This window comes from Accipiter gentilis, chromosome 33 (assembly GCF_929443795.1).
Source record: "Accipiter gentilis chromosome 33, bAccGen1.1, whole genome shotgun sequence".
Taxonomy (NCBI): Eukaryota; Metazoa; Chordata; class Aves; order Accipitriformes; family Accipitridae; genus Astur; species Astur gentilis.
In genome coordinates this window covers 16,039,941-16,066,148 of record NC_064912.1, presented here as the reverse complement: position 1 = coordinate 16,066,148, position 26,208 = coordinate 16,039,941, and the positions used below count along the sequence as shown (strand labels likewise).

General features: G+C 40.2%; 1 protein-coding gene across 3 annotated transcripts in view; it reads right to left on the bottom strand.

Moving 5' to 3' along the window:
* SDK1 (sidekick cell adhesion molecule 1) overlaps positions 1-26,208 on the bottom strand; it is a 416,540-nt gene that overhangs the window by 96,914 nt on the left and 293,418 nt on the right. For all 3 annotated transcript variants that reach the window (XR_007504567.1, XM_049791764.1, XM_049791765.1), the window contains exons 16-21: positions 23,447-23,594; positions 22,441-22,581; positions 18,730-18,911; positions 10,507-10,622; positions 7,290-7,482; positions 3,925-4,023 (exon numbers count right to left, since the gene is read on the bottom strand). Coding sequence is in view for 2 of the 3 variants with exons in the window: in XM_049791764.1 (XP_049647721.1) it covers positions 3,925-4,023; positions 7,290-7,482; positions 10,507-10,622; positions 18,730-18,911; positions 22,441-22,581; positions 23,447-23,594 (879 nt within the window). In the remaining variant the exon portion in view is untranslated. The remainder of the gene's footprint in view (positions 1-3,924; positions 4,024-7,289; positions 7,483-10,506; positions 10,623-18,729; positions 18,912-22,440; positions 22,582-23,446; positions 23,595-26,208) is intronic.

Sequence of the window (26,208 nt, the reverse complement as noted above, 5' to 3'; positions counted from 1 at the left end):
AATGCCTGTGAAATGGAAGTGAGTGAAAAGGACTAACAGAAAGGAACCCCAGAGAGTGAACCATGCACAAGGCAAGCTGGCTAGAGAAACTCCCTACTGGGTTCCTGTTCCCATCATCTAAGATGAGGAATTCAGGCCAGCTGGGGGGCTTGAGGTTTCCCCCTGATGGTTTGGGGGTTTTTTTGGTTGGTTTTTTTTTTGTTTTTGTTTTTAAACATGGTAAGCTGATTAACGCATACAAATTGACACAGCAAAATACTTTATGGTATTGATCAACAGGGATACATCATCTTATGGACAAAAAGCATGGCAAGACAAATATTTTTGTGAGAGTTTGAGAGGTGTGAGATGTTATCCTTCCTCCGGTGCTAGCTGCCATCACTGACAGATTCCTGTTAACCTATTTTTGCATGAAAATGGGCTCAGAGTACTCACATAGTCGCTAATTATGTTTCAGGTGAGGGGGCAGTGATAAAGAGCAGTGACACTTCAACCACTTCAACTACACCGAAACCACTTCTCTGAGTATGCACTACCTAGGGGTAGGGGAAAAACTCCAGAATGCTCATCTGAAGCCAGTTTTAAGTAAGTGTCTGCATGAGAATTAAGTAAGTCAGTAATTTACCAGTATCTCAGAGACACTGTGGTGGTTTTACACTCTCTGAAAAGGCTCAAGAATTATTTACCAGTGATCAGAGTTTATGTAACACAGGCAATATTACAATCTGTATGAAGATTTGACAAAACTGAAGGACTCTATTGCCTTTATTGATAGAGGGCAAACAGAAAGATGGGGGATGACTGTCCACTCTACTAGATGCTCAGTGAAGAGGCATGAAGGAGTTGCAAACAGAACGACCATCACAACCAGCACTTTCTGCCCAAAGCCATGGATGCTACATTCGCTCTAGACAGGACAATGTGGAAGAGTGAGAACAAGTCCAGGGAAGGTGCGGTTGTCCTTCTCTCCGCTTCCTAAGAGAGGACACAAAACTAGCAGCCAGCAGAACATCTGTACGCAGCCATGGACGGAGCAGAGGCTGGGCAAGGGCCACGCTGCGGCTCATCTGTCTGCCTGGGAGCTGCGGACAACCCTGTTACGTCTGCTTGGAATCCTGCACATGGGCTGGCAGAGGAATCAAGAATCGTCTCAGAATAAACCAAAACGGGTTGCTCAAAGCAATAAATAACCAGAAGATAAGCAGGGGATTTTTAATGCTCTCCCTATCCATTTGTTGCTTACAAACAATAGAAAGTTTCATCCACCATGCACTAGGCAATCTTAAGTGACTGAGATACCTTCCCTCCCATCGAGAGAAGCTTTGCGTAGACATCAAATGTTGGTGATTATTCTTTGAACGTGTTATGTTTTCTCCCTTGTGACTACAGGATGAGACCCAGCTTTCCCACCCATTAGGCACAAAGTCTCTATGCATTTATTCACTGAAAAAACGTTCACCGGGAAAAATATCATGAGTTCACATGCAAATTGAAGAAAAGGCAGAGAGGCAGCAGTTACTGTTGGATATTTCACTCCCAAAAGTATACTTAAATTCTAGTCATATTAAAAAAACCCGCAAACAGCAAATACGTACATACATACCGAGCAGACACAAAGCCAAATGTAATCATGCATAACAGAAATAGATGAAAAAATGCTGAAGGAAAAGAACAACATCCACCGTACCCTCAAGTAGCACTTAAGCCACAATGACTGACAGATGGGCAGAACTTTAGGACATGTGGTTGGTAAAAACACGCTTTCTGTTTTACAGATGTGATCACTGCCAGAAATGTGCACTGGGGAGTCCAGCCGGCCTGGGCTGAGTGTTTCCTCTGGCTTCAGCGTAAGTGAGAATAGGAAAGGTGCCACAGAGCCTTCCCGTCCGCTTTGGCACTACACCCCCTCCACGAAACGCTGCCTAACAGAAACTAATGACCAGAGGAGTTTCAGAAATAATTTTCGGTTGATCTGGAGTAAATTCTCTACAAGAGAGCAGTATACCCAATCACAAACTGTCCGTCTACATCCAGGTCCTCATAAATCAATGTTTACTGAGAGAACGAGGAAGATACTGAAATTTACAGCAAGAGTAATGGGCAATTTCCCAGAGCAGGCTGGCTGCTGGGCACCACCCTCCGCGCCGTCCTCCTCCGAGCTCTGGTGCACGGAACAAGAAGGTCCAGTAAAGATAGCCACGAGCAGAAATGATGAATAATTGCCTCCCTAAGCACTCAGGTCTCCAAGCAGCCCTCTATAAACCTTTGAGGTACGCGGGGCATGAACAATTTTGCTGTTCTTTTCTTCCATCCCGAATGCAATTTGTGTCATTAAGGACGTTTCTTTTTCCATATAAATTTTGCTGGGCATATTTACACTGGTGTTTCTTCACAAACAATAGAGCTTCTTGAGTTAATTCTTTCTGAAACAATTTACCCCAAACATAACACAGTCCATGATCGTGCTCCACCAGGTTTCAACCCATTCTGGGAGGCAGCAGCTTGTTTCTAGCAAAGCAATTCTGCAACACCAGAGCACAGTGCTGCTAAGTTGTGCGTAACAAGGATGAGTATTACATCATCTTAGATAGCTAGACTTGGATTTAGGTACCTAAATTTAAGCACTCGGGCTTGAAGGCTTTGGCCATCTTCACTGAATCAATACTGCTTTGCTTTCAGAAGTCATTAGTTTCTGTTCTCGAACCACTTAAATCAATGCATATTTCAGGAAGGTTACTATGGTGTAAAGGCATAAGATGATCTGCGTAAGGACTCCAAATATACTATAAAGAGCACAGAAAACACATGTACAAATGGTGCATGTTACAGATACACAGAAAAAACATTGACAAGCGCAAGTGCTATCAAAACAGTTAGACCTGTCAAAGGTAAAATGCTTCAGGAAATTAGACTGATAGAACACTTCCATATTCAGGAGCCAGAAAGTCTGATTTTTTTTTTTAAACTCCTACAATGTATTTCTTCTTTTAGGAATTATAATTCAATTTTGTAAAAAAAAAATAAAAATAAAAAAAAATTAAACATTTTAACGTCAACGCTCCCAAACCAAAATATTTTGATCCATGTGAAATGATATGCTCCCTTCCCAGCTATGATTTTTAGCTCCGGTAATTTAAAATCTGGGGGTTTTCTTGCACTTCAAAACCTTGAGAGCCTTTGTTAAATGGAATGTCCATCCTGTGCAGCTGTAATAGTTTCCCGTCTGAAAACAATATTGCCTCTGTTGATAAGAACTGGAGTTTTTCTCAACTATTTATAGCTTCCCTTATGAAAAATAATGAAGTTGCTGATGTTGTATCTACACTGGCATACAGTAAATAGATAAATAGCTTGTCAAATAGCAAGCTCATCAAAGAGAAACAAGAGAGTTCTGAACCCTTGTGATGGTTTATACAAAATTAAGTAACGACATGCAAATTCTGTCACGCAGTCCACAGCCAGACCACTTGATCACAGATAAAGGGTACCACTGATTTCAGGCTTGGTCTTGATTGCGAATCTTAGCCACGCCAATCCAGATTTTGCGGCTGTAAACTCCATGTAGGAACCCCCCACCTTTGGGGCAAAGGCCAAACACTGTCTCACAAAGTTTCAGAAATTTAGTAACACAGGTGGAGGTCACAGAAGGTTTAACAAGACCAGCAACTCCATGGGGAGCTGATTTCTAATACAGACTGCCTTTTCAGTGACCACAATCATGAGCTGCCAGTAATTGGACCCATACTTTCTCTTATGTGCCTTAGCTGACATTTCAATTACCCAAAAGAGGGACCAGGAAACCAGCGCTCGCAGTAGCCAGTTCTCCCTAAATGCTCTATTACGCAAACATTTTTTCACTGCAATGATACATTCCACCACACACACTTAAAAAAAATAATAAAGGAGATAGCAGCTGATACTTGCCTGTAATGATGCCATTTTTCTCTACAGGTTCTTGCCAGCTGACCTTGAGAGACGTGTCCAGAATCTCAGTGAAACTCAGGTGTCCAACTGCTCCTGGCTCTGGCAATCAGAAAAGGAAATCTGTTAACAGGAGAACCCCACTTACTTTTGATCTGATTCATGCGGCAAGGTTAGGGCTGAAGAAATAAAACACTGAGCCGGGGCCAAGGGAAGCCTGCTGGAAACATCAGTGAGAGCTGCAGGGGAGAGGGGAGAACGCAAGGTGTTAAGAAGCACTCTGGCTATCATCACATAAATTATTTTATCCAGTCATCATCCTAACTGTGCAGAGAACTAAAGAGAGTGGCAGCAGGAGACTTGCACGCAACTTGTTCTCTGCCTCTTTTCTTGATCTAATCTAATTAGAACAATCAAGCCGGCAATCCTGGAAGAGATTGCGTTTGCTGTTTTCCCTCAATGACGGCATGCGGCATTTACCTGTGCTGCTGTGTGGAGCTTATCCGGCCTTAGGTGTGTAGCAACACCACCGGCATCCCCCTCACCTGGAAAGAACATTTGGCCTATGCAAGGTCAAACCAAGGACAGAGTCACCGAGCCACTGCTTGGGGAGGTTCTCTCCAAACAACTCTAAAAACGTCCAACATAATGGCAACTGTCTTCTGTAAAATGAATACAAGTGTGTGAAACTTTTAAAGGATTTTTATGATGTAGCTCAAGAGCTCTTAAAAATTTCAGCTCCCTAGTGTGCAATGAAAGAGCATAAAATGGAATGACTGTCAAGAATATGCCATCCTCCCTCAATTTTGATCTTCAAGGAAGATATCCTGACTGATTTTTGATCCAACTGCTGTTCTGTCTTCAATCGATGTACTGGAAAAAGGAGGTTTTGTTCACTTTATATTCACTGTGCTTCTGTCATTGGATCCCTGCCCGAGTATCCTCCAGCTCCACTGACATCAGTTGGCAATTTCTCGTCTGCAATTTCATATTTTGTTTCCTCTTCACTTTAGTCCAGTTTCTCATTCCCCTCCAGCTATGATAAAAAACCCCCAAAGCCTGCCAGTAGGTCGGCTACAACCACATTTGCAATTCTGCAATCCTAGTGAGGAAAGTTTCCAAATCCATTCTGCGGTATCTAGTAGTCAAAGCGTTACAGAAAGAACTGCTGATCTGGTAGCGACCTCAGGAATACCCAACAAGAGCACAGCAATTATGCACTATTCAGGACCATGTATCTGCAGACATGCAAACCGCATACTCGCAAAGCTTTACTCCAATTAGCTCCTGCAGTTGCAGTCCAATTTTAATGTCATAATGAAAAACAGGTGCAAGTTACTCCAAGCCAGGACACAATGCTTCTGACTGGATGTCAGATTTTATTTGACCTACAGTTCATCAGCAAACAGATCTGTTTGCACTATTTTTTTTTCTAAAAGATTGCCTAACTTTGCTATACAGACAGAAAATTATCACCTGAGAACATGAATGACAGTCCTTTCGAATCTTTTTTCCCACCACATAAATCCTGAAGCAACTTAGATTCAACAAGTTCTCTGCAAAGATCCATTACACCATCCTGCACTTAATTTCTCAGTCACCATGAAAACCGAGGAAAGCAATTCTGAAGGATAAAAAAAAAAAAAAAAGAAAAAAAAAATCCTGCTCCTCGCTACTTCTGAGGCTCCTTGCAGCATACAGCTGCATATACCAAATGTTTTAAATGTTTTACAAACTACAAGGGTGGCTTTCTCTCGTTTTACGTTCCATGATGGAATTTTCTTGTGCTTAAAATGGCACGTGATCTCAACATTTCCCTGAGACACTCTCAATGTCTTGACTGTGCCCCTTCTCCCACTTTGTGCGAAGTCTTTAAGGCTCATTTCTGCAGCCAGAAATATTAATAGTCTCTTTCCTCTTCCCAGTTGATTAATTTTCATGAAATCTTAGGAGTCTCTTATCTTTGGTTTCCTACTCTTCTGTATTCAGTGAAATTAGCCACAAGGTTCAAATGTCGTTGGAGGGAGAAAGACAGATGGACCTAAGACAGACAGTCAATTACATTTACAAGCCATGGTTGTCAAAAGCTTAATTTCCTTACGAAAACAGGCATAAATGTTAATACTACACACAGGAACCTAATGCATGTTTCTTTTTCCTCCATGCCTTCTGATTTAACCCCAGATAAACAAGTATGAGTTCATATTAATGGTTCACATAGATTCCTGGTAGTTAAATTGCTATCTCTGAGATCCTCTAAAGAGCAAAGGTTTAAGTTTACAATCTGCTCTTGGGGCACAGGTCTAGCATATGGAGGAGACTAACCACAAAAGAAAAATCCATGAGAAAGTATTTAGTTTTCTTCATGTTCCTTGAAGAGTATCTCATGAAAAATTGGATTAGCACTTTGAGCCTCACTTCTGTGAAGGTTAATGACAATCAGATTTTTCTTGATGGGAACATTGACTAACCTAAAAGATCCCTATTAAGGCAAATTAATATTTCTAAAAACAATACCTTAATGGATGTATTAGACACTTTTTAATTTTGATTTGGATTTGTAAATGTGCAGAAGTGTTTATGATGCTCTGCGACAGGAAGATACTGAAGCACCGGCCAGAGCCAAGATCGCTGTGGGGACACAGTTAGCTGTGAGAGCCACTGCAATTTAGTTGTTATCTGCATCAGACACACGTGAGACTTGCTAGTCCCAAATATGTCTTGAGCAAACACTTCCAAGGGGCCACAGAGGCCAAAACATTTTCTGATGCAGGAAACAATTTATATGCTAAACTATCTATCTCATTATACTTCATCCTGACTCCAGTTTTGCAGAATAAAAGTTACTACATTGTTATGATCCTGGTTCTTTTATAGAAACACTTGCCATATAATAGAGATACAGACATTTTCAATATATTGAGTAACAGAAGGAAAAAACTGTAAATTAATCATTGACCTCCACAGGAAATTCCAGTGCTCAGTTCCTCAGAAGATCAATTCACATTTATTTGGATGCCTGAACATGGATTTAAGAGCATAAGGGTTCACAGACATAAACAACGCGTCGTGTGTTAGCTGAACCAGACTATGAAGGTTTCAGCTTCTGACCAATGTAAGAAAATTCATCCATGTTTAGTCCATAATGAAAAAAATATCAAATATTATTCATTTGCCACAGGCTAAAAGAACACACACGGACAACTGGCTGGGGTCATCGTCTGATGCAAAGTAACTTGACAAGATTTTGCAAACTGACTGTGAACCTGAGGTCAAATTTTAAGCCCCCAGATTTGAAAATTCTGTCTTTTCTATCCAACCAGACAAAATCCGAGCACGGACACTCTCTACCAGTGCTGACTACTCACTGTCTTCGAGGGTGCGCAGGAGCTGGGGTGGGCTTCGTGGTCCATCGCCAGGCGTGGTGAAACACAGAACCGATGTATAGTAAGTAGTGTATTTCTTCAGGTTGGTGATGCAGCCACTATGAACACCGTGAAAATCTGGAGCAATGGTGACCATAGCCAGAGTCTCCGGAGCATCCACCGGCCAGGCTAGAAGCTAGAAAATTTAAACACAGATGAGCCCTCATTACAAGTTGTGCCTATTTGGCGTCAAAGTGTGCTTGGCTGCCAAAACCGTCTTAATCTGATTGTAAAAAACCCAAGCAATGCTGTTCAACTACTGTCAGCTCTGACGCTGAACAGATGGATGTAACGCTGTTACTGTGATAACTGGAGGGATGTGTATAATACTCACTAGTGACGGGGGACATACTGATACCGTGGAGGTATTGCAGTTCTCAATGTCTGCTACTGAACAATGCCAAGATTATTGCGAATTATTATTTGTATGACACAAGTCTTTTGTCTCTCTCTGGGCTGCTCCAACCAGCCTGGACGGTCTCTGCTGCTGAAAGGAAGCCGACGGAAGAAAAGTACTTTCAGTGCTGCTCTGAGATAAATGTTTTATCTTATTTGGGGGTTCCTTTAACGATCCCACTGGCTGCCTGGGGAGGGTAGTGGGATAAAGGGAGGTGTGGGGGGGTGACGACACGTCGTCTTCCCCTCCCGCAGCCCCCCCCCAGCCCCCCATTGACCAGCCTAGTCTAACACGCTACGGGTATCGCACTGCTCAGCGGTTTGGGGATATCCACGCTGTGAATGATTCAAGCGGTTCTGGAACTACAGAAAGAATAGAAAATGATTGTAAAGATGATTACTACAATTTTCAACACCTGGGTCCCAAAAGTTAGACTCCTGAAGACATTTTCATGGATTTAAAATAGCGTGCTTGTCAGATGTGCTTAGTTCTTCCAGGTTTCATTCATCTCAGTGGATCTTCTGGGTGATCAATAGTTTTGAGAGTGGAGTACCTTATGTGTAGGTACCTAAATGAGGACCTAAAAAATTCATTTTTGGCAAATACTTTGAAACTTTAAAACAAGTTTTGAAATCGCCTTAACGGCTTAGCGGTCTAAAGCTTTAAAGTGCTTATGAAATTTTTATTTTGTCCAAAAATCCTTATCGTGTGGCTTATATAAGCATGTTAAAATTCTAGGCCTTAGTCAGTATCTGTGTAAATCGTGCTACTTATATTGATTTCAGGCTCATAAACATGAATATAGCCAATGTCTATAGTTTCTGATAATCAGAAAGCACAGTTAGAGGACTATAAGGAGTAATTTTGTTAGGAATATTTCATATTTGAAAAGGTGCACTTTACAACTTCTTGAAATGCAAATAAATTTCAAAGAAAAGATAAAAATTGAAAATGATTGATGGGATAGTAAGTTTTATTTTCTTTTCTAAATCACCTTTGTGGATTACAATTGGCATTTATAACTTCGGAGGACTGAAATTCCCTTTTTTTAGTACATTTCACTGCATGTTCTTCAGGAAACGTGCAGAAAATACAGGTGAACAATTCTGTCAGTTAAAGGAAAAATGGGTTTAATTCTTAAGAAAAACAAAGGCCTAGCTTTGAATGCTAGTAATATATAAATCATACAAAAAACTATGCTGCGCAAGTAACTGACAGAAATACTCTCACAGTCTTCAAAACTGCAATTCGCAATACCTGTGCGAAACAGGAACGGTAAAGCTGTTGCGATCTACTGCAATCAAAGGAATCCAAAGAAAGAGAAATTTGGATAATTTCAAAAGTTTTCGCTGACCACTGCAGACACAAATTATGATTTTAGTTATTTTATACCATTGCTAAAGAAACTGAAACATGAATTAGAGGTAGCTATGAGGCGAGACTAAGCATCTTTAGACTGAAACTCTGAATAAAACAAAGAATAAAAATCTGAAATATGACTTTTGCAAACCTGACTGAGCTCACCTTGCTTGGACTTGCACCAGAAAATTACAGTGCACTGCAGTCCACTGAGCCCCAAAAGTGGTTTTATTCTCCAAAGTCTGAAGAGAAGCCAAGTACTGCTTCCCAAGGTTTCAGGATATACTCCTGGGGCCCTGTCAGTCACCTAGTCTTGAGAGCTGATTCTATCTCTGGGAAAAACAGACATACACATCTACATGTATGTAGTACTTCAGCAGCGGGATTCTGAAACCACCACTGTTCTTTATGAGAAATATGTAAATCTGGGCAAAAATACCAAAACTCCCATGCATATCTCACAGTTTCTCCATCACTTTGAAACCTTCTTAGGGAAGGACCAAGTCTTCTGAAATCCACCTACAACCCCTCAATTCACAGCTTGTCTTCTGAACTACACATCCTTCTCAGCCCATTCAACATTCCTTCACCCAACGCCTAAATCAACCTTCCTCCTCCCTGCTCATAAAACATACCCGTCTTCCCTTTTCCTGTGCTGTGATTCCTACAAGTTTTCTCTTTGTTATTCCCATGAATGTTTTTAAACTGTTCATTTATTACGCCCCTGCTGCTGAACCACTGTAGGAGTGTCTATTAAGCAGTCCTTCCTGAGAGACAGAAATAAACCACTCCAGCTACCTTCTTAGCATACACTCCACTGGTCAAAGTACCAACAAGTGCTCTGTTAAGCACTCTCTGCTCTGCGTACAGTAATAGATATTGCCAGTTGCCCCATCAACAGGGACTTATCGTGCTAACTCTGTGCCATCAAGCATGATTAATGAATTTTACATTCTTCTATCTCCCAAATCATCACAGTGGGAAAGTTAAGACAAATGTTTAGTGCAGTGTCTTGGCTCCTAATGAAATGAATGGGAATTTTGCATTAGAGTAAATAGAAATCTCAAGGTTGATTTTCAGTGGCACAATGACATATCTCCTGTGCTGACTTTCCAAACTGTTTGACGTTGAACTGTTTTTGTGGCTTTGGAAACTCTCCAGGTAAATGACAAAGGTATTAGGACTTCTAGCCTTTGACACAATCCCTTTTCAGAACTTCCATAAGTTGCAAACGGTAGGAGCAACGACTGCTCGCTTCTCTCCATGTTACCCGTGTAAGATACCCCTGAAAATATACAGTCACTGTGGAGATTCCGAGCTTATTCAGAGCTTCAGTGTCTGCTATATACCAGGACTGTTAAGGCAAACATTAATTTAAGTCACAGAAATCTTGTTTCTCTTTACCTTGTACCCTTGGTTAATGCCATTGATGAACTGTTGGGGTGGAGGGTTCCAGAGGAACTGGATGGTTGTGGAGTTCACGGCTTTGACTTGCACATTCTGCGGCGGAGCTGTAGGCACTGCTCCCAGTCAGCAGAGAGGGAAACAGAATAAAACAGAGCGGAGGATGGATGAGGGGACGAAAGAGAAAGATGAACACAGAACCCACTGACTGCCACTCGCGAGTCACAAAGTAGCAACAACCTTGAGAGAAAGATGTACTTCTTGTGAAACAGTAACCAGCAATGATTTGGAAAGACGGGTAATTGGGTTAATTTCTCATTCTGTATTGGAGATTCTTTCAAGGGGAGGGGATGAAATGATTTCTGAAGCTTATTATTCCACAGACGAGTTTCTCATAAAGACTTGAGACAGAAGCTAGGTAATGATAGGTGAACACATCTCTTTCAATTATCCGTGACTGCACAGAGAATGAACAGTTTCAGAAAGAAATTTCTCGAGTCTTTTGAAACTGCAGAATTCCCCAGATCAGCCAAGCAAACATGGAGTCCACACAATTAAAGTTCTAATTGTGAATTATACTCTGGCAACAGCATCTGTTTATTATTTACTGCTGCTTAAAGAATTAGGACCAGTCATATCACACGCAATGAGGATTTTTTCTTGGGAACTGGAGATGTTCTCGTTTTATCTTGATATGATATGCATTCATGTATATTGAATTGATTATATACATTCTGAGTCAATACACCCTCTAATCTACTAAAAGTTGCATAAACATTTTATGCCAAGTATTTAATTAGACAGATGTTTTCTCAATACAAAAGAAAGCATAGAACATAAAAGCATACTGCCTTCAAACAACAAAAAAATAACACCTAAACATTTTGTCATTTAATATAATGTCTCTTTAAATACCTTCCAGGCAATTTCTTCAACTTATTGCTTTAGGATGTCATTTCTATAGCTCTCAGAGGAAAGAATACTAATAGGTCTTCTTTTCTGAAATTACCAAGCTTATAGTAAGTTTAAGAAGAAAACTGCTATTTGAGTATAAAAAATGGACTAATACCCTTTGAATCCTATAAAATAAGTTTAATAAAGCTTCACAATTATTCCTATTGACAGCCATGTGCATTTGTATTCTACGAAAGAGGAACCATCCACAAGTGGAAAGCTCTGTTCCTTCTGCTTCCAGGAGAAAATTTCTACCAAAGCCCAAAGACCTCTGCTTCTAAAAAGTATCCACAATTCCCACTGCGAAATGGGGGTTTGCTCCATAATTTTCAAAAACAGGTCACAAACTTTTAAAGCTTTAAGTACTTTTGGAAGATAAGTCTTTGTATGGAGAAAAAATCCCAAGACACTGAGCTCAAAAATGTAAAAATGCCCCTTTTTCCACCAAAAGCTATGTTTGTTTGAAAGAGACATAAAGGGGCATTATTCTTAACTGGTGTACAAGCTATAGTAAGAGTGCAGCCAACAGAGCTAGGACAGTGTACACTCATCAAAGACATCCACAACCTAGAAATATCAACACAGAAAAATGGAGAAATCCTCAAAGATGTCAAGTTTGAAATGACAAGAACATCCACTTCCATGCCCTGTGTCACTAAAACTCCCTGATGACAAGACCGTGGCTTGACAATTTAGCTCTGCGCATTTTTTTAACCTCAGAAACTGCATATTATTCAGAATTTTCTTGCCCTAATTTAAAACCTGATGTCACAATTTATGAACTATGCATAATTATTGAGTTCTAAAACCAGAACTGATCTGATACTGCTCTAATTTTTCATTAGAATTTGGGCCCTACTTCCTGACATGTATCGTAATTCCTTATATGCTTTTGGAAGGTTATAATACTATCTTAATGACCTGTAGACATCATAAAGTTTTTTTTAGTTAAGAGATTCACCAAATCATCCTGATATACAGTCAAAAATATTAAAATCTCTCTACAGTCATAACAAACAGCTTTGGCTACTACTAAATGTATTTTTTCTTATTCATGTTCTTTGATAAAACTGTTTGAGAGCCACAAGATATATTTCAATTTGCTTTTGTGTGCAATACTTTGTATAATTAATGCTCAAAGTGAATAAGATTTTTTAAAAATCAAAATTCTTACTTTCCTGCATATTTTCATATTCAGATATTGTAGCTGCCAGAGATTTTGTTATTGCAGAAGAAAATTGTATTAGAAGCCTTCAAGTTAGTTTGTTATCAGAAAGTCTCTGGGATATCACTGACAGATTAATCTGCTGTCAGGAAGGCTAAATCACCTGAGCATCATCCTCGCCACTCATTCCTCTTCCTTCTGTTGAACTGCTACATTACAACTCCATTTATATGTGCTAGGTTGATTTTGTAACACAATTACTGTACAGAAAATCTCCACGTAACCCATGTGTCGCCACTGACAGCCACGCTTGAAGAAATGCAGAACTTCGGCAGTGGGAGGAAGAGTCTGTTTTTCCCAGAGCATAAGAAACACGTACAGATGACCCAAGAGTTAACAGTAAATCAATCCCAGCAGGACACTCCCACTGCCTTTATCATTTTCCTGAAACACAGATTAGCATGCACATTGCTGCTTCATTTCTGTGGGCATTATTTTCTTTAGTGGAGGATCCGATGGATGCTGTACAATGAATAGCAAATTTCCAGTGATTTCAATATCGCAAGGATTTTATTCTAAGGGTCTGATGAGTCTTTTAGATACAATTCAAAATACTGCAATTTTTTTGAGAAGAAAAAACCTGCATCAGCAGGCTCCAGGTTTTCATTTGCAGCCCTTACAGTCCTCAAAATAGCTCAGGCAAGCACTTGAAGATAGGTTTATCCACATTTATAAATCTATAGTAACCAAATGCATTAGTTATTTCTTTTTAAAAGGGAAGTATTTTTCTTTCATTAGGAAGTAATTTCCTGAAACAAGAATAAACCATCATAGCAGAAAAAGTTCCTGATACAAGAAGAAAAATGGTAAGAATTATGAATAGAAAACATAAAACCTTCAGAATGTTGGAAATTATGATTTATATTACAATTCCTCTTTGGACACCTTTATTGAAAAATTAACATCTGCATCTCAATGAATGCATTCAAAAGATGGAAAGAATGTGGTCCATCTGATGTCCATAAGCTTAATTATACTGCAGAAGATATAATACATTTTTATATTTTTTAAATCAGTAAAATATTGGCATTATAATCTCAAATTTACTTCAAAGTGCCAGTATAAAGTTCTCCTTTTATGTCCTGATATTAAAGACTTCCTTGGGTATCTGAACAGTTTTGCATTTAAAAAAAGAAAAGAAGTTTGACAGAAGCTAAATCGGAATTGACCTTCTGGTCACTTCCAAACTCAAATACTTTTCCAAGATCATGGTTAGTAACTTACTGAAACTGCGACTGTCCACATAAAAGATTTTCTAATTTAGTGGTAGATATCTATCCGCTTCCTACAATTTCTTGTTGTCGAGCGGTACAGAAGCTACCAATGTCAAATAGGCGTTTCAACAGTAATCTCCAAGTATTTACATGCTTAGTTTTTAAACCTGTACTTCACCATGTTTGCAAGCATTCTTAAACCATCTCAAAGTGGAGACCCATCTGGGACCCATCTTGGAATTGCAGATCAAATTGGTCAGAAAAAACCAACTGTTACTTTCTTCCCGATAAAGTTCACGTGGTTGGAAATCTGTTAAGAGCTCAGCCCCCGGGACTGCAAGTTAATGCACAGCATTCTAAGTAGAAAAGGTCATGGAAGCACTCTAGATAAAAGCCATTAAAAGGGTTTCGCTGATGAGAGAATTGAGAGAAGAGAAAGCATTAAGGTTAAGCATGTGTACATGTAATTATTCTGTCTCTAGCTACGTGCAAATAGCATGTAAACCCCGCAGAGATTCTGACAGCCAGCCTACTGGTCTTAAATATAGATCTTCAACAGAGGCTTGTAGAAAAGTCTCCTGCTCCTCCGGAGCTCCTGACCTTTGAGGTGGCAGCTTCCATGTCTCAATAAGGCAGGCTTGGGGAGCTGCAGGTTTTCCTCTAGGTGAAGATTTGGTTGTTCCTTTGATGCTCTGGCTTGAGGTGCTAAGCTGCAGCGGTGGGGAGAGTCTGCTGCGGAGACATGCAATTCCTTCTGTGAAGCCCATTCCCCATCGCTCCCGGCTGACATCCTTTGCTGTGCTCTGAACTGCAGCAGCTGCATAGAAAAAGTGGTCTCTGCAATTCTATGCATGCCGATACGTGACATTCGGTAGTGTGAGATTTGGCACTCACTGATGAGTTTTGCTTCTTGCGGCTGGGAAATGCCTTCTTCCTTTCTTGTGTGCCTCTCACAAGGACAAGATTTTACTTCTTTATTAAGAGCTGGGGGCCAGGGGCCTCAGCGAGACAACTGCTAATTTCACCACGTTTGAAATCATTAAAAAAAAAACACAAAAAAACCCCCAGTAGATGGCAAATGACACCCAACAGTGATAAAACACAAAATCCAGCCACCACTCCAACCTGCTTCTGCACAGGAGCAGCTGCGCCCAAAATGCCATGGATGCTCCAAGGCTGTGGGTAGCTTCCCCAAAGGAAGTGAGCGAGTATCTTTTAAGATGTTTTTGCCAAGAAAGCCTAAGGGAGAACTAAGGGAAATCTCTTTTCATTGAGATAAAATTGAATGGTTGCAGGGGACACTCCTTATTCAGAGATTCTTTTTTCACAATTTTTTTCCTACGTAAAGTAGGAAGCTTTCAGCTAACCAGGTTTTCTCTAGCTCTTCCGTCTCAGTCTTATAAATTTCTCCGATTCACCTCCTACTGCCTGAGGAAGAAACTACTTTGGACCTGGCTGAACAGACTCATCTTGCTTTTATCCTTCTCTCCACACCATCAAGACTCACTAGTCTGGTGACTCTCCCACTCTTTAATTCAGGAAGGGCCTTTTGCTTAGACTTTCCTGGCTTTTCAAGGTGTCCATGCACAGCACAGAAGGGAAAAATAAACCAACATTGAACTACATGTTAAGACCTATGAACTTTAGGACATAAGACTGGCTTTTGGGATATGCATCAAAAGAAAGACATAGCACTTAAAGTCGAAACAAAAGAGGGTTAATGTCAATGCAAAGAGCCTCATGAAAGCTATGTCTTTACTCATAAACCTTGCCTTGCCTAAATCTAAGGAGTGGTGGGAGTTTTTAAAAGAGAGAGGAGTTCAGAAGTATTCATGCTAGTGAGATAAAATGGGCAGACCCACAGTAAAGGATGGAAGCTTCTGGTTTCTCAAATCAACCTGCAGAAAAAGGTACAACATGTCCAATACTACAGAGACAACATCATCACCATCCAGAAAGATGTTTATGCATCTCACAAAGCTCTTCTTATATGAAAGGGTATTGGGAAACTTCAGTTTTTCATATGGCAATGAAAAGTCCTGCGGGACACTGTTTAAATAAGTAAAAATTGCCCTATGCAGAAGGCTGGCACAAATCCCTGTGAAAAGTAACATCAAAGTAAGGAATAGCTGGAGAAACTCTGATGAATAAAGACCTATATATACAGAGCATCAAAGGATTAGGCTGAATATCACTCTGAAGATACTTTCAAGATTTAGAGACAGTCAAACTGTCTGACCCTAGTGCTAGGATGTTCAGTGCTTTGCCAGTAAGTCTTTCTGACATTTTATCCAACTGACATTATGTGCCAGTTTCTCTGCAAGTTTAGATCTTTCAGCATCTTGTGAGTTTGGCTACATTCTAGAAGTTGGTGATTTTTGAAGAGCTTTGAGTAGCTGATTAGTTACCAGTGGCTAAAGCAATGCCAGAGGACTAATAAGGGATTAATAGACGAGGTTCTGGTGTAAATGCACAGCTTATATGGCCAGACAACATTCCCTATGACAAAGATGCCAATGTGCTGATCTGCCTCTGCGAATGGGTTGATCTGCTCCCAGTGTTCATTTCCTGCCAGGCTTTGACTGCATAGGACGCTTGATTAATATGAGGTGTTTCAGGTATTTTTCATCTGCAGACAGACAGGTTCTTGCCAGCATAGCTCACATCATTTAATACACGTCAGAATAGAGGCAGCGGTGGTGGTAGTAGGAGAGGGGGATGGATGGGAGTGTGTGTCTTTGACATTTATCTCCACTCATATTAAAATCAGAATATGATTTACAAGCCAGTTTTACACATGGCTTTTTCTTACTCCTGCTGGTTTGGTTTAGGAAGGACATTCTGGAGCAAGAAACAGCCACTGGCTTTTTCTGTCATTTCCCAACTACAACAAAGATAAAGGAGCAGAGTTTCGGACACTAGCTCATTATGTGTGGAGACTTGATATTAATCCAGTTTCAAATGATACCAATACCAACCAGCCTCCCTTTTCAACTCTAAATGTAAAAAGGCTTCAAACTCTTTTTAGAACAGACCGTATGCTTTGGGTGATTTGCACAGGAACCCAGCAAGGCATTCATTAGGAGATGGCAGCATCCGTGAAGTAGTTATTTACTGCTATTATTAAATACTGATACAAAGCAAATAAGAAATATCCAGTTTTTCTTCTACGACTACCCACCATTGAGCATTCTGGAACTACATAAAGACAAACAGGCCATTGCAGGTTGTCCTGCAGTCTAAACACTCTTGCTGATTAATATGAATGCAGGACTGACTACACTTAATTTATAACAGAGGATTTATATCCTTATAAATGACAACAGACAGCCAATCAATAAAGGATGATAATAACAGCACATAATATCAAGGGAAATTAGAGTCAATTGCAGGGTTTAAGAAAAAGAGTGTGAAGTCCAAACCTGAGTCTTAATAGATGGAAGGTTAAGGTGCTATGATAGCTTAAAATGTGCAAATAAACCAAGTAATGAATTACAAGCATAGTCACAGAAGAGATTCAAATTCTGTGTGCAAACCAATTCTCAGCAGAGATCTGGTCTTTAGTTTGATACAAAACATTAATCCTGGCTGCAAGGAGAAGACTTTAAGAAAAACATTTCAAGGTCTGCTATAAATACTTCTAGAAAGAGGTTGAGTGTGTCTAGACTCCTCTAAACCGTGAGACTTTACATGCCCTAAGACAAAATATAGATAGCTTCCTCCTTTAATTGTTGTGGTTAATTAGTGTTGCATATGAATAATCCTTTCTTAAAGATCTCCCTACACCTCAAACTGTATCTAATCATGTTATAATGTACTCCTACTAACAATTAACAAACAACTACATATTCTTCACTGATTGTAAATTAACTGATGTACTGTAAATCTGCAAGTTTTTAAAATAGTTTAATTGTTTTACGACCAATAAAGTAGAGACCATGTACTGTCCAGCTCTCAGAATCCAGCACAGCCCTGCAATTATGGGAATATATGAAAGCTTTAAGGGCCTGGTACTTAATTATCCTACAGACTTTTATACCAATCTAGAGGTGTAAACATGCCTTACACTGGTTGTAAAAAGTAATTACATATCCTTTTGTTGATGTAATTTATACTCTTCTTAAAGCACTTACCAGAAAGGCGTGGAAGAGCTGTAGCATAAAAATCAGGGCTTTAAAGATCATTTTATCTTCCTCTTCGCAAATGTCTGCACCATTCCTGAAATGCTACAAAACACTCTTCCTCCACAGGCTGTATTTCTCTCCCTACAGTTCCCTTTCAATTTATTCCATATTTCTAAAACAAGGTATTCTCTGATTATCAGAACTAATGCAGCTGGTTTACTCAGCTTTTGTCTCCTATATTGCATACGTGGCATACTGCATATCTTGACCACGATAAACCCAATTCCCTGCCATATTCGCTCTGACTCTCCCGGCAGAGCGACCTCGGTCCCTGCCTGTCACACGACCTATAAATCCCTTCCACGGGACCCCAGCCCTCTTCAGCATTTCTATTTATTACTTATGCTGCGGCCAACTCTGACCTGCAAGTATGGTAACATGTCATCACGAGGGGCAACAAAAAGAGATAATTTTTGAATTCACTCACAGCTTTTTCTACAACAGAGATAGTAGCAGAGTCTCGTCTTGTCTCTACTTAGGCATTGGAAATTTGTAGGTGTTTCTTATCCCAAGCTGTCTATCAAATTTGACTGAAACGACCGTTCATTTTACAAGTTGTTAGGTGGGACTATCAGAGAGTGCATCTCTTCAGGAAATTGTGCTATAAACTGTAGCTATAAAGGATATATTGGTTGTATTTGCTCACCTCCCTGTAAAGTGTACTCTGTCACAGGTCTGCTGAACGCTCCCAGCCCAGCTCCATTGTAAGATGCCACCTGGATTTCATACTGGGTCCAAATGATCAGGTCTTTCACTAAGCAGTAGTTAATTTCTGCACTGGTGATGTTCTTATACTGGTATTCTCCAGGGAGGCCAGCCAGGCGATACCTACCATATGGGAAGAAAAATTTGCTAGTTAATTAGATGGTATCAATTATAGCAAATATCCTGACTAGCAAAATAGCTTCCTTTGTGAAGAGGCAATATGCAAACTTTTACAGCAGAATTATACAAAGAATAATGAAAAATAATCAGAAAGAACACACTAACTCCTGATAAGACCGTATCATGTTTGACTGCTATAGTATTTATAATCTGATCTCACCAAGATTACATGCTCAGGGCTAAACAAAACGGGTATTTTATTCTGTTTTACAGTTGCAGAAAAATTACAGCTTTTTAAATGTGGCTTGTCTAGTAAAAGCTGTGATTTAGTAGAAAAAATAGCCCAGATGTGATTTTTATCAGGGTGCTGCTGTAAATCAGCTTGAGAAATGTATTTTTCCTTCTCCTCTGAAATCTGAAAAGGAAGAGCTCAGAGGGTTCTGACCTTCTGGAGTCTCCGGCATTGCTGTCTTTGGCTTCCACCAGGATTTACTTCACAGAATGATTAAAATAAGGATGGAATATAGTTGAGACTGAAGGATTGGTTAAGCATTGGAATGTCAGGAGAAGGGCTGTACCAAATACAAAGGAGCGGTAAACATCCTGACAAACTTTCTGCTGAGACACGGGAAGCTGAAACACTGAATATATTTTCCCAGGTAAAAACTGTATTGCAGAAAACAGACACCCTTTGATGTGTCTCTTTAGGCCAAGAAACCATGGAGAAGAACTAAATTAGAGAAAACAAACCTTGCAAATCTGTGAATGTGAATAATACTGTTTGTTTTCCTTCCCTTAGGAAAATGGTACAATGGATGATAACAATATGCTAATTCACAAAAAAAAATCAGAAAAACAGAGGCCAAGTAAGGGGCACAAGGCATTACTATTCCATGAAAAAGACAAATATGGAAACATTTGTATTTTTATTCACCACACAGCTTTTATGCGCTCTTACTCATCTTTTGCTTCACAGTAATCACCAAAAACTTATTGACACAGAACAATTTCTTTGACATCTTACAGTCTGATTTTAAATTAATCTAAGTTAAATTGGTGCAGTTTCTACAACCAGACACCTTCGTGTATTTCAGCCATAGATTTTTGTTCTAAAGTCTTCTTATAAAGAGATCACTTCTTAATCACTGACAACCCGTCTATTTTCTGCTGAGGAGCTGCTTGCCTGACCATATTTTGGCATACTTAATATTTGTAATGCTACACTGGTGTGATTCCATTTATGAAATACAAATGGAAATAAAGAAATATCAGCCCTCAGCTGAGTTTATTGAATGTCTTGATCTTTTTCTACTTTATGCAATATCTACCTTTTTCTTTCTTTTGTCTCCTGTGAAGGGTGTATGCTTCCTGGCAAAGTCAATTCTTTGTGCGGCAATGTTTTGCCTCACACCTAGGAGACAAGGAGTAGAGCGCTCCTGTGATTTAATCTATTATGCTGTTAGCATGGCAGTCCTCTAAATGCAATACTGCCAGTGAGGAAAAGGGCAGAGGAAGGAGGCCAGTTCAGAAATGTCATGTCTTCATGATTTTTCTCACCATGGACTTTGATGTATACTCCATATGACTTGTGCAGTGCACCTTCACTTTTAAAGATCAGGTGTTCCATCCATTTAGTATCTTGCAAGTCTTGAGCATTGGGTCTCTGGGATGAATGGTGGGTTTCATTTTCTTATACCCTAATTCTACAGAAATCAGTGCAGGAAGACTTTTCTCCAGAGCACATTGCTGTGACCACACAATTTGACTTGGAAAACCAGCCTGGTTTATTACCTGGGACAGTTGTGCTTGTATATGATAATCTTAAATTTCTGTCAAATAAATAGTTCCTCTGCTCTGTAGTCAAGACAAAGCACATAGACATCAAAAATGTTCACAGATTGAGCATAATGATATGATCACTCTCTATTAAAACGGAAAGAGATGTTACAGTGAGGACAGGGATCAATTATGCTGATAGATGTTGTAGAAAATACTTAAGTTAAACATTATTGAAATTGTTATATAGAGAAAACAGATTGCCAGAACTAGGAGGCTACGGGATTGCTTTCTCAAAGGACTTAGTGCTGAGACTGGGTAAGACTCACTGGGAATAGCTAAGGAATTAATCCTATCGTCGAGTAGACCAGTTTGAAGGAAAGAACTGTACAAACAACACTTGTACCCTGTGCAAATAGGTACCCAAGTCTCATGACAAGATTCTAGCTATAGACAGAAGTTAAAGCACCTTTTCCCACCTGTCACTGATGACTAGCACAGCTTTCAAACTGAGTACTGCTCTTAAAACTGCAGGCACTTGCACAAGTGGCTCACCACTGTAATAAGCTCTGTGCAGGTGACAGGGAGATTAACAGACTTCAACTCTGCCTGCAGAGAGAAGGAACTTTCCAGCACTATTTTGGGAACTCACCAACACTCTTAGCATCACAAAAGCGTTTCCATCTATGCCAGCAAAAGTAGGAGCACAGCATGAACAGGATGCTGGCATTTAAACTGTAGCGTTTAGTTATCTTTTAGCAGGTCTGGAGAACACTGTATTAAAAATGTCAGCAGCCTGCCTACAATAGGCTGTAGCCATCACTTGGAAATATGTCAGTGGTGGTGCAATGCTTGGGAGTTTCCCACAAAACCTCTAATTTAGATGCTGCCTCCCTTACTAAAGGTGTGGCCCTAGCTGGCTGCTAGCACTGCAGGACAAGGATGCCAAATGAGCAAGTAAGCTGTAGTTGAATTGGGTAGGAGTGAATAACTGAGTCCCAAAAAATTACAAAAGGGAAATGCTGTGCAAAGTCTCTCAGTGTGGCAACACCCTTTCCAACACAATAAATCCTGTGTAAGCAGAAAGACGTGATGTATTCAGGATTCCCAGGTACCTGCCTGAATCTGTTTCTCATTAATAAATACAGGTGGGGCTGAAAGAATCATGCTCATCTGACAGATTTTCAAAACCAAATCAAGGTCTGCCACAAAGCATCTGACCTGTCATTCCCTCTCTCCATTTTGTTTGGCACAAACCTTAAGTTTATTGATTCTATTCTCGCTCTTCCACAGTGCAGGAGCCCTGTTGTGTCTTTGATAAATTTAATTAACCTTTCTAGCAGGAAGCTGAGATTGTAATAAGCAAATATACACCTGCAATGCATAGGCTGCACTGTACCAACTTCCCATGTGAACACTTTGAGGACTTGGTGCTTCACTTCACTTTGAAAATGGAAAAAGGCTATCTGGATGTTGAGAGTCTCCATCGAGAGCTAGTCCACTTAGGAATCCCAGCTCACTGACTCTCTAGTACAGACAGGCTGGAATTTAAGTGCCTGCACCCTTGTGGCCACCTGAACAGACGTGTTTTCTCATCTGTAATAAACCAGGGCAGCCACAGCATTTGTAAATAATAACGAATATATTTAACAGAATTAGAAATAGTTTTTAATACGCTCTTAACTCACACCATTCTGAATTCCCTCATGCACACACGGGTCTACCTCCAGACTTTCCAGGTTAGAAAATGACTTACCTTAGGATGTACCCATGAAGAACTCCATTATGTTCGCTCTCGGGAGGAGGCTGCCATTGGACCATGATGGACTGATTGGTGCGCCCACTGGCCACTATGTTCTTAGGTGGGGCACTGGGGGGCTCCTCAGGTAGCATCAACCTAAGTACAAAAGAATGTGGTGGAGGTGGGTGTTGAAATAAATGATAGACAACATTTCTATTTCATGTATCCACTCCATGTGAACCAGTTTCTTTTATCAAAGTCTGATGACTAGAAGGAAATATAACGCTGATCAAACTGCTGAAGACATGGATGAAATAGTTACAACAAATCAACATAATAGGAAATCAGTTAAGCAAGCAACAAGACAGACAGCTGAGGTAACCTTATTCTCTCTGAATCACCCAGGCTGCTACAACTCTTTAAAAAGATTACAAGCCTGAATGAGTTAGAGCTCAGGTCCAGTGTCTGTGACTCCTTCCAAATTGTTTCTTTCAGCTCTTTCAATATTTTTCATATCAAACTCCTACATTTTGAAAAAGTCATTTAGAGTTCAGCTGTTCTGCAATTCAAGCTCACAGCAAGCTTTGGTTCACAGAGGAAGGGGGATGCATTCGAAACTAAATTTGATGAAGCCATCCTTCTATGTCGCATCTGGGTGAATTCCAGAAGTGACATTGCAATGATTGGGTGAATGCCGTACTCCTTCCTGGGCTAACTGCTGTGGCTTTACACAAGAGCACAAAAATATTTCCAAGTTTCTGCTCAGCTGATACTCTGGAAATAGGAGGGCACCTCTCCCATTGTGTGCTGATATCCTGCGTCGTGGAATTGCCATTATCACCAATTACTGACAGCTGCAGAGCACTCTCGAGAGGCCTGGGTAATGCTAACGGCTCCATTCCCCAATTATTGTGCAAAAGATAACTTGATTTTATTCACTGACAAACAATCAGCAGTGTTTTTCTCCCAATAATCCTACGTTATCGTACCTTCAGTAGACACATATTTATTTTTACTGTACCTGCTGGTCTCGGAGCTGTACTGGCCCTTTCCCACCTGGTTAACTGCACACACCCTGAACTGGTAGGTTCGGGCTGGAGTCAGTCCGCTCACAGTGACACTGGTCATCTTTGGGTCGAGATTTGATAGGTGAACCTTCCAGGGAGAATCTGTTGGAATAATTTACATGTGAAAAAAGGTGGAAGTGGTTGTTAAAAGCCCTGCAGAAGTGAGAAAATGCCTCTGACTGCTCAGAGCTCTTTGTGCTTGTTTTCCTCAGAGGAACTTTGGGAAGAAGTTTCTTTTCAGCAGAAGAAACCTTCCTGTCAGCCCACACGGTTATGCAGATTGCACATTTGTCTACTGGAAAGTGATGCTGCACATGTCATGGCATAATAAATAAAAACTATATTCATTAACATTTTAATAAAAGAGGAAACAAGCATGATAAAGACAGATGGGCTGTGTATTTCACAACCCATCTGTTTGGCAGGCCATTACAACACCACACCCATGAGTGGCTCTGGTGGAAGGACTGTAATGAAATTCGCAGTCAGTTTGGAATATCTTCCTACCCAGCTTGCAAGCAGGTGTAGAAGCGTGACTCTCTCTGCCAAATCAGCCCTTTGCTGTAAGACCTGAGAAAGCTTCTGCTGCGGATTCTACAAGTCTGCAATTTTTTTTTTCCCAGAGATAGTATATGGCATTTGGTCTAATAATTTCCTAGGAAGATTCCCTGGTATAAACAGCCCTGGCAGCACTATAAAACCCTTGTTGTCAGTTCACATACTCGACATACCGAGCTCCTCTAATGCCCAAATTACATTTTCAAGTTTTCAAAGAGGTCAGAAATGAAACACGTTGAAAATTAAATATCCTGACTTTTCTTCATAGCCTGGTGTCACATATTCTCCCCAAAGTCGTGACTGAAATAGTCAGGGAGAAGTGACATTTGGTCTGTGTTGCAACAGTACAGCAATGGAATCAGCCAATTTAAAGATTTGTTCAGTTTTTAAATAATACCAGCTGTTTTCATGCTCCCTGCTCAAAATTACTAACACTTCTGGAAATTACTGAGGAGCTAGCTGTAGATTTTGGCAACGTATCTGTGCATGTTGCTCATCAGAAGTGCATTGCAGCTCCTGGCAGGTCACCTAGACGTCTGCTTGAAAATGAAGATGAGATGTCCCAAATGTGGAAGGCTGCTAAACTTCACACCAAGATGTAAACCACTAATTTAGTGCTTTTCTGGCAGATTCCTTAGCCAGTTTAAGTCCTCTAGGGTGTGATACCAGTTGGGCTATAAACACTGCATCTTTGAATTACTCAAAATACATTTATTCCAGTAACGGCTTTCCGAGAACAAAGTCTTTTTTAACAGGAAAACTGACACAGCAGAATACTGGGAATGCTGGAGAGGGACATTTGCACAGCAGTCAAGTTCTGTCCTTGCCAGGTGTTGATGATTTACCAACAGCCACTTCGGCTGCAAGATCTTGATGGCAATTCATCTTAGCTGAACGTTGAACTTCTTTCAGAAACACCTGAGAGGAAGCACATATACTCTATCTAGAAAAGCACTGGTTAGGAGTTTTTTTGCACCCTAGTTCCTTCTGAATTTTATCAAGCTTCTCTTGAGACTTCACAACCAACTGTTCACCTTGTTACAGCCAGAGTGCACAAATACAAATCAAGGTAAGCCGAAGTTAAGGTATGGCTGACTTAGTACGTTGCCTGAAGCAGCTTCCTGAGGAAAATGGAAGAGCAGACACCAACAAGAGAGTGAAATACCCTTGTATGAGCTACTTGGGTAGTGGTCCATTTCCTAGAGCATTTCATTTGTTTACTGCTAGTGTAAACACCACCTGAGAGTGCTTAACCCAAGCAACTCAATGTAGTGAGCAGTTTGATTCAACAACAGGGCCTATTAATCTCTTCAGCACCTTGGGGCTTTGCTCTGTTTATATGCTGCATCTGTAGAATACTTTATTAATTCTTTTTCCTCTCCTGGTGGAAGATAAAAGATCTGGCAGGAAGAGAGATTAAACTGAAAACTAATATAAACGAAGCCTATTCATCTCCTGGGCACTCTGATTCGTAAAGGAAGGTGGTTTGGGGAGGATTTGCTCGCTCATGGAGCAGTGGATACAGTGAGTGTGCAGAGTATCTTTAAAATTTAAATGTCAAGTCTTTTTTTTTGACAATCAATAAACTAAACATTTCGAAAGGCCGTTCTCCCTCCTTAAATACACAACAAACCCCAGAATTGCACAGAAGCTTGTTTTACCACTGAGAAGAGCAATTCTGACATCGGAAACATGCCATAAAAATTTCAACACCGACTCTCTTCTCCTCCAGGGATGACTGTCACTCGCCTGTCCCAGGAAGCCTGGAGAAGCTCCATGGTGACAAAAGACTTGCCAGATCAAACTATTAAATAAGCCTCTGTTAGATTGAACAGAGTGTGCTAATCCTTCATTTAACTTAAGCTGCCCAGAATGTACTCTGGGCTTTGCTTGCTTGCTCTTCCGCTGTAATTGCTACTGTCTGAAAAACTTCCATGTTTAGCTGTCCATCGTCTTAAGGTTATTGGGTATTTTGAATTAACTCTGATTTCCTCTCCAAGTTAATTTATTGGAAACGAAGAATCTCACAGGCTACTCTCCAGTTTACAACATGATTTGGGGGGTTTTAGAAATTACTTTTGTTCTGACAAGAATTTTTGTATGCACTTGTGATACATTTAATAACACTCGTTACTCACCAAAAGGCATTTCTTCTATA